The following is a 12,785-nucleotide window of genomic DNA, read 5'->3' as shown; positions in this document are numbered from 1 at the left end:
GATCATTTTCAGCATTGCGTAGACTGAAGACTTGGGAAAGATCTACGATGACGGGTGAACGGTTGTGTGGTTTGGCAATGTTTCATGTCCACCGTTGTCCCGACATTGTGCGAGAAAATGTATTAAGAAGATACGATGCTTCTGGACACAGAAAAATTGGTCGTTTCTTCATGGAGAATTAAACATAATATTAAAGAATACAAAACTGGCTCTCTCTTTTTGTAGATAAAACTAGATAGATGACATGGGTTAAATTAAAGTGAGATCACCAATCTCTCGGTATCAAATCATTTGAAAAAAAAACCAATGTTTTGCCATATGACCTTTTACATTGAAAGATTAAACTTGCATTTACTCGTGTTCAGACCCTAAGGCTTTAAAAGAAAATAAAGGAATATTGAGTAAACGTGCACCGGACTTTATCGCACACAAAGTAAATACATAAAAAATCAATGGTCAGGGTATTTATTCCTGTTTTTCTTCTTGATAGTCGCTATAGGGTCTTCAACAATGAAATAATCAGTAGTAAAAGTTCAAGATAATCCCTTGTGTCGACTTAAGCGGTACCTGAAGTATAATACTGCACTTTTAATATATTTGAATTTAGTCATAAAAAAACACACTATTATCTAAACACAATACAAGACAAGAACAGACAGATCCGGTATTAATGATTATGAGAATTACGACTTTTTTTCTATATCCTACATTTCGGTCTTTTGATGTTGTCCCTAAAACCTAAAATTCTTAAATTACAATGAATCTATATATTCTGCTTTGAGACCAGTTCGTCCAACTGTCCAAAAAAATAGCTATATATTAATTGCGTTTCAGAGTAAGAAAAGAGTCCGGGAAACGCTCAGATTTTGCGTAATTTTTTTCAGAGCTTCTGGGGGCCTTTAGCTGCCCCCAGACCCCTCGCCGAAAATTTTTCGCCTCGCTTCGCTCGCCGAATATATTTTCCCTCATTTTTAAAAGAGGCTAGTTACGGCCCTGCCATAAAAGGAATGTTGGGATTGATTTTGCGGGTAATTGTCCTTGCTGTTAAGGAATTAGGGGCAAACAAGGGCCAAAAACAAGCATTTATCTTGTTAAAGGACAATAACTTGTGTATATGTGTATGGATCTCTATGAAATTGTACCACAAGGTTCCATACCTCAAAAGGAAAGTTGGGATTGATTTAAAGGGTTATGGCTCATACAGTTTAGGAAAAGGGGCCAAAACAATACATTCCTTAATACTTTGTATAAATTGCTTATTTCTCGACCAATTTCAATGGGTTTTATTTCAAAGCCTTGAATTCTTTAAGTTCTTAGATATGCTGAATCTAACCGTGTATTAAGATTTTGGATTTTTTGACCCCGTTTTTAAATTGGTCCACATAGAGGTCCAAAGGGTTCAAAATTTAATCTTGTTTGATTTCATAAAAAACATGAATTATTTGTGTTCTTTCATATGGTGAATCTATCGTGTATTTAGATTTTAATTTTGGGGCCCGTTTTCAAATTAGTCCACATTTAGGTCCTAAGGATAAAACAATTAAACTTGTTTGATTTCAACAAAAAATGAACACTTGGGGTTCTTTGATATGCTGAATCTAACCGTGTATTGAGATTTTGGATATTGGGCCCCGTTATCAAATTGGTCCACATTGAGGTCCAAAGGGTAAAAAAATTAAACTTTGTTTGATTTCAACAAAAAATGAATTCTTTGGGTTCTTTGATATGCTGAATCTAACCATGTATTTAGATTATTGATTTTGGGCCCAGTTTTCTAGTTGGTACAAATCCGGGTCCAAAATTGAACTTTGTTTAATTTCACCAAAAATTGAATATATAGGGTTCTTTGATATGCTGAATCTAACCGTGTATTTAAATTTTTGATTTCGGGCCCAATTTTATAGATGGTCCAAATCGGGGTCTAAAATTGAAATTTGTTTGATTTCACCAAAAATTGAATATATGGGGTTCTTTGATATGCTGAATCTAACCGAGTTTTAAAATTTTTGGATATTGGGCCCTGTTATCAAATTGGTCCACATTGAGGTCAAAAGGGTCCAAAATTTACTTTGTTTGATTTAATTAAAAAATTGAATTCTTGGTGTTTTTTTATATGCTGAATCTAACCATGTATTACGATTTTTGATTTTGGGTCCTGTTTTCAGATTGATCCACATTAAGGTCCGAAGGGTCCAAAATTAAACTTTGTTTGATTTCACCAAAAAATTAATATATGGGGTTCTTTGAAATGCTGAATCAAACCGTGTATTGAGATTTTGGATATTGGGCCCCGTTATCAAATTGGTCCACATTGAGGTCCAAAGGGTAAAAAAATTGAAGTTTATTTGATTTCAATTAAAATTGAATTCTTGGGGTTCTTTGATATGCCGAATCTTACCGTGTATTTAGATTTTTGATTTTGGGCCCGGTTTTCAAATTGATATACATTGAGGTCCAAAGGGTCCAAAATTAAACTTTTTTTTTGTTTGATTTCACCAAAATTGAATTCTTGGGGTTCTTTGACATGCTGAATCTAACCATGTATTTATATTTTGGGTAGTAGACCATACATAATAGGTAAATGTCCAATTTTAAGTTCATACACCACATTCATTCTGTGTCAGTAACCTATGATATGTTAAATATTTAATCACAATCCAAATTTAGAGCTCTATTGCACAATTGATAGAAATTGAAAGAAGATTCATAGTTAAAACTAGATATAACATAAATTCTATTTTTAGAGAATAAATTGTGTGTAAATATAGTTTGAAATTTACTGTACATTATTAGATATTTTGATAATGATGAAAAGTAGGTTTTATAGATATTTAAAGACATTGTAGTAATGATGAATGATATATATTTTGGAAATTGTTTTTTTTTCCATGTTTATGCCCTTGACCGTTCGTCCTTCCGTCTTTCCGTCCTTCCGTCCGTCCAATTTGAGCGGGGCATTCGTGTCCTAAAAATACATGTTTTTATTTTTGTAAATGTTTTGAAGGACTTCATGGTAGGTTTGTTTGTTATTCTGTATAAAGTAATTTTCAGAATGCTATATTATTTTTGATGAAGTGAACCCTTTAAAAACTTAGCTAATATTGTACATTCATACATAAATAAATTCAATTCTTGATGTTATGTACTTGGATATACTGAATTGAACCGTGTATTTGGATTTTGGATATTGGACCATAATAGGTAAAAGTCCAATTTCAAATTTTTCAGTTCGACCACATTTATTCTGTGTCAGAAACCTATGCTGTGTCAAACATTTAATCACAATTCAAATTCAAAGCTGTATCAAGCTTGAATGTAGTGTCCATATCTGACCCATCTATTCAGGGTTCTACCTCTTCGGTCGTATCAAGCTGCGTCCAGCGTAGCATTTTATTGTTTTTAGATACTAAGCTTTCAATTAAAACAGGTTGAATGATCAAAATGATTTTAAAAATTAGAATAGATATACTTTTTTAAGGGGAGACAACACTGTAAACCTTCTGGTTTTTGTTGTGAAAATTGAAAACTTATTTGAAGTTACTGTAGCTCTTTCAGGGGCAAGCGAATGCACAAGGACTCAGTACTTTCATTGTTTAGTATATGGATATGGATAGTAAAAATGCACATTTCTAGAAAACATAGAAATATTGATGCCAAAGTTAAATACGTTAATAATGTAATTCAAATAGACAGGAAATACGAAAATAAATTTGAAAAACATTGATTAACAAAATTTTATTCTGCTAATCGAGTCTCTGTGGGCGAATATACCCGGAGTCTTTTTCAATAGACCAGGTAAAAATCTATTAAATTCGAACAGTTTTGATGATCTGAAATATGCCTTTATCATGCCTACATGGGTATACACAAGTCATGACCTGATGTCAGGTATTTCATGTTGAGATAAGGATTTGTTTTCATTTTCTTTGGGTAGAACTTTTTATTATGTTAAAATTTCACTTTATTTTTATTTCATCATAAACGTGAAAAAATTCTGATTCCGGTGATGTATAGTCTTATTCAAGTATCTTATAAACAATACCACCACTTAACCATGATGAATTGGTTAACCAATACGATGTGTCGGTTTCTCAACTCACTAGATACATGTTTTCGCGGTTTTATATATTAAGATACCAGTATAGTCGTCTGATCTGTAATTTTACCGATTGTGTCATATTTCTGATTGTGACATTTTGACTGAGTGCGAATTCGCAATTCGGGTGATGCATGAATATCAGGATACGTTTACCCTGTCGACGCACCCGGTCTCGTTCCTTTTTGGAGGTTTTGTTTGTTACTTTTATTTGTCTCTTCCATATTGATTTATAAAGGCAACAGTAGTATACCGGTGTTCAAAAGTCATAAATCGATTGAGAGAAAACAAATCCAGGTCACAAACTAAAACCGAGGGAAACACATCAACTATAAGAGGAACACAAAAGAACAACAGGAATTGAACATAAATGATTTACGAGATTTGAACATCGCTAAACTACTGTCGCCTTAATTTACCATTTGTTTTGGCATATGCAGAAGCAGACAGTTTTAAAAAGGAAATTATAAATTGAGCCATTAGAAAAAATGCTCCATAAATGTCTTTTAACGGGCATGTCTGTACAACACCGTTACCTTAATTATCTGGACTAGACCAAATTAAAGACTACTAGATAAACGTTCAATATCTACCCATAAATGATTTTAAAACGATATTTTGTGTTGTCCACTATTTATTGTAAAAGAATGTTTTCATATTCAAGAAGATCCTTCAGAAGTAGTAATTCAACTTCATGAGAAATAAGTTTTAATTATTTTGAAATAATAAACTTTGATCTAATTTCTTCCAATGGTTTACATTTTAAAATAAAGTGCATGAGATCTTTAAGTTGTTTAAAACACAGAGAACACAACGAACTAATCATATGCCCATTACATTTTGCTCGATCAGCTTGAAGTGCATATGTTCCACACACTATTTTAGATTTGAAACATGCACTTTTGACTGCATATGGTTCTGGATTGTGAACGAATCCAACATTAAAGTCTTCAATATTATGCAATTTTAGCAACCATTGCTCATCAACTTCCTGTTCACCAAAATCGTGGAGTGAACAATACACATCAGTTCAACTTGTCAACCGTTATTAGTATAGGGACAGGTCAATTCGTAACCAGTATCATTAGTTATGAAACACAATAAGGATTGAAATAAATGTTTAGGCTTCTCCTCTAAGTCATTTTTTCAGTAAATTTGTATTTATAAGCCCCACCATTAAGTGACTGGGGCCTACATGTATAATGTTAACCACGTCCGTCATTACATCCTTTTGAAATCAAACAGTTGTTCCTTCTTTCTTCCTTATGTCTGTAAATATTTATCTGAGTTTTTTTTACATCAGTGCTAACATGATAAATTTACTTTTCATAGAATGTGAAAATCATTCAAAACAAAAAGGGTTTTCTACCCCCAGGCATAGATTGCCTTAGCTAGATTTGGCACAACTTATTGAAATGTTTGCTATTCAATCTATGGTAGACCGAATTTTCGAGGAAGAACGGCCTTTTGAGTATTAGATTTCATTTTTTTTTTGGAATGCCTACTGATACATTGATGTAACTGATGACTTACAGGTCGATTTTGCGTTTCGTTGCTGTTGACGGAATTTTATCGGAATTATGGTCCTTGGGCTTAGAAAATTTAATGCATTTGTATTTATCTGGACTTTTTTGCAGATGTGGTGTTGACTTTTTATACATTACTGTATAAAGATGACTTACAGATGCGGTTTCGTTTTGTTTCGGTTGACAGATTTTTCGCGATTAGGTTGCAGTCGGTGATATTCGTATCGTACCGACAAATCTAGTTTTTACAATGTTCAAATGCTCTTTGATAGAAAGACGTAATTTGTAAGTACCTCCAATATACCAAATGTTTCTCATATGTCTTTAATCAGATGTGTAATAACGGTATATAAAGTATGTGTCTCTACCTTAATATTTTAAAGCCTTTTTCAAGTTTTGTCCTACCGTGACTGGAAGGAATCTAATTGACTTGTTCACATTAAAGTTTAATCATGATCAGAATATTTTTTTCATTTATTATTAAATGTATATCAAAGAAGTCTACACACACAAGTTTATATGTTTAAAAGTAAATATCTATCAGAAATTACATATAAACCGACATAAACTTTTACATTAATATATTTTTACAACCTTTGAATCAACCTTACTTGTTTTTCAATGTAAGAAAGTAAATCTTCTCCACTTCTTGGAATATATGGCGTATTTTTGAAAACATAACGATAAAATTCTTCATTTTGAATTAACAAATTTTTGTCATCAATATCCTCTAATAAAACTAGTATGATAATTTGCCTTCCAGTCTCATAGCCTTTGTGAATTCCATATCGGAACTCTTGAACACAGAAACCATCTTGGAGATAATCCGGTGTTAAAAAACATACAATACAGTCACTTTGTCTTAGACCAGCTGTCAATCCTGGTACTTCTGGCTCACCAAATTCTACTTTATGTTTTCCAAAGCAGGAAATATCATTTTTCTCTAAATGTTCTTCTACTCTTGAAACGACTTGTGACGAGCGATCTGAATATGACAAATAAACAATGTTATCCACAGAATCGCCATCATGTTCAAGAACATCATATGGTTGTACATGTCGACTGAAAAAACTGATCAAGTGTTTTACTTTACGTTTATTATAGTAAATTATTGCAATCATTGATAGAAACAGGGTAAAGAGAACGGATCCTATCAAACTATAAAGTGTGTATTGCAGTGACTTACACGAATTACTCAGCTGAGAGAATAGCTTGCTTGCTCGAGAGAGAAAAACGTAAGATCCATTTTCAAACTTACATTTATAATTATGAAAATTTACGAAATGAATATAATTCTCATTAAACCACTTAAGTAAATTTGGATTCTGACAGTCGCATTTTATTTTGTTGTTTTCTAAATTAATTGTTAGATTATTAGTCCTAAATAACTTGCTGAGCATGTTGCGTTGTATGTCTGAGAATTCGAATATCGAATTGGTTTGGAAATCAATGAATTTTATTTTATATAGACCTTGCAAATGGAAATCCAGTGCTGTTAAAACATTGTCTTTCAAAATGAGTTGTTCAAGACTTCCTAAATTTGAAAATATAAACTTAGGAAGTTCTTTAATTTCATTGTGAGATAAATCAAGGTATTGTAAATTCACTTGAGAAGAAAATATTTTAAATAGTGTATCTTTTGCGATTGTTTTCCCGATATTGTTGTCGTTTAATAGTAAAACAGACACATTTTTCATATCGATAAAAGAATCGGGATGTATAAAACTCAACTTATTACTTGACAAGTTCAATAGTTTAAGCGAATGTAATCCTTTCCATTCTCCACCAAATGTTTCAAATCCGTTCGTTGACAAGTCCAGAGTTTCTAGACAGTTGTTATAAAAACTAAGGGATGGTATCACTGGATAATTTAATTTCATATGGCTTGCATATATGTGTCGTAATTTAGGCGGAAGCTTTAATGGTTCATCTTTCTTTTCGCTTACGATATTTTGAAGGAATAAACTGATTAATGGAGATCCTTCGCCTAGTGACAAATAACTCTGCAATTGGAAACTGCAATCAAACGTTTCTAGATTTTCGAGTTGATTAAGTTCTTTAATAAATTTGCCATTGGAAAATTTATTATCCCTGACAGATAAGAACTTCATCGTATTTGGAAGTGTATAAATCACATCTTTTTCTATTCTCGCAATATCATTTTTGTCTAAATAAAGTTTCTCCAAATTTGTGTTTTTCAATTCCGTAAACGCATCTTTATTGATAATAAGTTGATAATTTCTATGTATGTTCTCTAGGCTAAGAGTCTTTATATTTGTCTTTTTTAAATTTACTGTTGCGTTTTTCACTCCCGTCATTTCTAAATGACGATTGAAAGAAAGATTTAAGTCTTCAAGTTTTTCCAAATTGGAAAATGCTCCTGCATCAATTGAATTTATTTTACATAAGCTGAGATTTAATTTAATTAGATATGGACAATTTACGAAATGATTTTCACGTATTCTGTTAATGGTACAGTACCCATTTATCCCGGATAGTGATAAATTGCGCAAGTTTTTCAGCTGGGTAAATTCCTCATCAAAACTTCCATTATTTTGCCCATCAAGTTTCAAAGTAGTTAATTTTTTAAGATACAAAACACTAACGGGATATGAAGCATCTTCAAAATACACATCATTGTAAATTCCATACATTTCAAAAACTTGGACATTTTCAAGAAATCTGAATGCATTTTCATAGATTTGACCCATGTACATTCGGTTGAAGTTCAGTTTTAAGGTTTTCAAATTTAACATCCCTATAAACATTTCGCTAGACAGTTCTTCCAGATGGTTATGGGATAAGTCTAAATAATTTAATACGTGTAACCCATTGAACTGGCCATTTTCTAGTGCTGAAATATTATTATTGTTCATTAGAATTACTCTAAGGCCTTTGTATGATCGAATATCTGTTGGTACATGTGTTAGTCCTTCGTATGAACAGTCTACCCGATAAGTTCGATTATCTCTGTATGCACATGAACATTTTTCTGGACAGAGGTATACTGGATCCACTTTTATAATCAAAAGCAAAATGCTACAACAAGTCATTCTTGCTATATCCATCGTGTTCATAGTGGATGTCACAAACCGATGAAACCTGTCTAAAACAGAGAAACTATACTTACAATATAATTATGGGAATACAGTTATAAAAATGGACAAGAAGCAAGGACGGGATTTTTTAAAGCTCAATTTCACTTGCCCGCCTTATTTCTTTTTCTACTGGTCTATGTTAAGAAGTATAAATAAGCATGTTGCTTCGTATATACTAGGAAATCTGACGTTACCGACGTTATATCTGCCACAGTGCAAATTTGGCAAATGCTTTCTTCCTAATACTTAAATCAAACAGTTGTACCTCCAAATAAACCCTTTCAAAATTATATCAAGCGAAAACCAATACTTCACAGTTTTATAATCTTCTATAATTTTACGAAAAAATAGTGGATGAAGCCCGATTTTGATGATTCTTTGTAACGTTTGTTTTGTTAACGTTCAAATTGCGGTCTTATCTTTACAAACACATCGCACTTAGGAACATTTCGCTATTTTTTGGCACATATAAAGAAATAAGAAAACATAAGATATTTAGCCTCTGATGCCCTAAATCGTTTAAGACGGGTATAAAACCAAAATAATGGTGCTTAGCAGAAAAACAGTGCATTTATTTCAAATTTATTTAAAAATCTAGGCTTTTGTGGAAAATTTCGTACTTTATACCAGTCCTATTCAATTCTACACATAAAAATAATTCAAGTTATGTTTGTAGTTTACAAAGGTTATTCTTATACAAAAAGCTCTTCTCATTTTGAGATTGTTCCATCACTATCAAAACAAATTGCGCCGTGTATTTTTATCACGCTTAAGTCGTCTATTTCTATCTTAAAAGTATTATTGCATGTGAAATCAACAGCTTGATATATAATGCATTTTTTTTTACAAAAACCTTATATAGAAATGGTCTACACATGTTTTTTTATTCCTAAATATATATGTAGTGAAGAAAGTAGTAGTATGTGATCAGTTTTATGCAAGTGATCGCAAGTCGAAAACCAAAGGCACTAAGGCGCACACATATTAGGCATTCCCCGCCCACTTGTGACGTCAGCGGAAGTCCATACCAGAAATTGCCCGATGACGCAGCCCAAAAGTAAACGTCATCTCGCCTTATAAGGGGGCACACCCTGTATGAGTCATAGACATCATCTACCCTTATTAGGTGACCACATCTCTCAAACAGGATGGAATAGCGTCATCCCCTAAATTGACGACATGTCTTAATAATAAAACACATGACTCACATATTCGGCATTGTTGTTACGTTCTTTATACAAGAGCATGTCTCCCTTTTTGGAAAATTAAATTCGAAAAAATCAAATTCAAAAACTTCAAAAAATTCCAAAAAATTAAAACATTTTGAAACATTTTAAAAAATTTTAAAATTTTAAATTAAAAAAAAAATTATCAACCAAGATTGCCAGAAAACAAAACTTGTAACTAAACGATAGATGAATTTTACCTGCACGTATCAAGCGTGGATTCTCTTTCGCTTTTTGAAAATAATAACGGTAGCGCATTTAGGATTCAACTTCACAAAAGCTATATATTGGACGGAGAATGGGAATGTGCACTGCTAGAGTTAAATAAATACGGAGAACATAAATTATTTCATTACGATTCACATGCGGTTGGGGAATTGACCCCCTATTTCTGAATCTTTGTTTTTTGTGTTTTAACTTTTGTTTAAAGTAAATATATAGCTCTTAATATTTTAAACTATGTTCATTTCGTTAATGTGATCTATTTATATATGACACCCCTCTATTCTTATTTTCCACGAGGAATAGATATGAATCGAGGGACATCATATATATACTACTGTATTTTTAATATCTTGTGGATAAGAACAAGAACGCATTAAATAAGTGAATATAAGTTAAAATATTAAGGAATATTTACTTAGTAAAAATTAAAATACACCCCCAAAAAAAAAGGGATCCATTTCCTAAGCGCCTGTGTTACGGACGTGATAATCTATACATGCGTATAATATCAATATCACCCAAATAGTTCAGTGGATTATTATAGTCCCTAAGTGGTCTATTCAATCTAATTAAAATATAGATCTCGGATTTCGTTATACTACGTTATACTACATTCGTATGTAGTATAACGTAGTATAACGAAATCCGAGATCTATATTTTAATTAGATTGGGTTTCTAAAAATTTAAATATCAAAGACATGCTTTAAAAAAAACCCCATAAAAATCTCTCTTAAAATGTCAGCGTTCATATGACATTACAAAAAAGATAGGATATAAAATCAACTACCATATATAATAAATTTGAAATTTTGATAATCCATGCATGTTTTTTTGGAAATTTATAGAACGGAAACGGACTTTATTGGAAATACTGGTAACGTCACAGTACCCAAATTGCACTAAGTATCCAAATTACACCCATTAAGGAAAAGAGAGCAATTAAAATATTTCACAGGCATACATTTCTTAAACAATGAACAGTAAGCTGGACTATTGTCAAATTGGTATAAGTATTTGGAGAAATAAAACAAAAAATCATTTTTACGGATGTGAATTTAAGCATGGATGCAATATGGGTACTTCTCATTACAGAATCATGGGTCGTTTGGAGTTCAGGTCAAACCCATTTTTCTATATATGATTCAAAATGGATTCAAAGTTTAATTGATGGAACTGTATTGTAAATAAGGATAATCTAAAAAAATAAACACAGAACGGAAACGTTTGTCTGGATCATAAATAAACGTAGGTGAAAAAACTGTCAAAATAGGTGAAATTTGGGTACCCTCACGTTATATACATAAAGTTATATCATTCGTGGTTCCCACGAAAATTGAGGAAATTAAAGCTAATGAAGAGAAATAATGATGTCATAGTATTGAAAAACTTGCTTTAGATAGCCGAAGGCTTGACTCCATTATCATGCAATACACTACTGCAAAATTCTCTTTAACCGAAAGCCTGACTCTTTAAAAAGCCGAATTTTAAATATGCAAAACTGCACAACAAAGAATACTGTGATAAATGATAATCCATACCTTTCTTTTGATTTCTGAATTTCCTTTTGTTTTTGTTCCTCGAAATATCACCATCAGCTTTGCTTAGATTTGCAAACTGTGCATATTTGCATTAAATCCAATTGACAGACAACGAATTCTTTCTGCACGACCTAACTGACCCAATTCTGCACGAGTGGTATTTTTACTTCCTCATTTTACCTAGTCGTCGGATTTGTAGCCAACCTCCATTTACCCGAACTAGTGAGATTTTCAAAATGGAGTTGTCGAATATGGTTTATCTGGTTTACATGTTAAAAATCACTGCTACAAACAGAAAAAATAGAAAATTATGTTTATTAAGTCTCCCAAACGAAGTTTGGGAAGACTTATTGTTTTTGCTCAGTTCTTCTTCTTCTTCCTCTTCCGCCGCTTTTAAATTTGAACTTGTCCGCACCCGTTCTCCAAAACCGCTTGTCAGATTAATTTAGGGTTTCACAATATGTTAGACTAACATGTCTAGTGGTGCAATCAGGGTTTTGTTTGTGCAATGGGGTTTATAAAGGGGTACTTTGAGGGGCAAAAAGAAAAGAGGGTTTTACTATAGAACCCTATGGGATTTTATTTTTAAAGATTTTCAAATGATTATAAATTGAAAACTGTTTGTGATAGACACAATCTTTTTAATTGAAAATGTTCTAAATGATAAAGCCCATTAAATGAAATACAGGGTTAGTCCCCAGGGGTCACCCCCACCCCCTGCCATTTAAGAAAGTTCTAATACCTTGTAAATGGTCGAGATCCCTACCCCTAAACCATATATATTTTGGTTTGTCATGCTAAGATGGTTTGAATGATATACAGGGTTAGTCCCCAGGGGTCATCCCGACCCCCTGCCATTTGAGAAAGTTCTAATATAATGGTCGAGATCCCTACCCCTAAACCATATATATTCTGGTTTGTCATGATAAAGCACATCAAATGAAATACAGGGTTAGTCCCCAGGGGTCACCCCCACCCCATGCCATTTAAGAAAGTTCTAAAATCTTGTAAGTGGTCAAGATCCCTACCCCTAAACCATATATATTCTGGTTTGTAATGCTAAGATGGTTTGAAT

The 12,785-nt window shown here is 32.5% G+C and overlaps 1 protein-coding gene across 1 annotated transcript; it reads right to left on the bottom strand.

Annotated features, from left to right (window-relative positions):
* Positions 1-6,083: 6,083 nt before the first annotated feature.
* Positions 6,084-12,576, bottom strand: LOC127730735 (toll-like receptor 4). The gene is made up of 2 exons (XM_052239263.1): positions 11,711-12,576; positions 6,084-8,728 (listed from the first exon to the last, which is right to left on the bottom strand). The coding sequence occupies exon 2, from the start codon at positions 8,697-8,699 to the stop codon at positions 6,210-6,212; it is 2,490 nt and encodes an 829-aa protein (XP_052095223.1). The 5' UTR covers positions 8,700-8,728; positions 11,711-12,576; the 3' UTR covers positions 6,084-6,209.
* Positions 12,577-12,785: the final 209 nt, after the last annotated feature.

This window comes from Mytilus californianus, unplaced genomic scaffold, assembly GCF_021869535.1.
Source record: "Mytilus californianus isolate M0D057914Y unplaced genomic scaffold, xbMytCali1.0.p SCAF_2, whole genome shotgun sequence".
Classification (NCBI taxonomy): Eukaryota; Metazoa; Mollusca; class Bivalvia; order Mytilida; family Mytilidae; genus Mytilus; species Mytilus californianus.
This window is presented reverse-complemented; position numbering and strand designations above follow the sequence as displayed.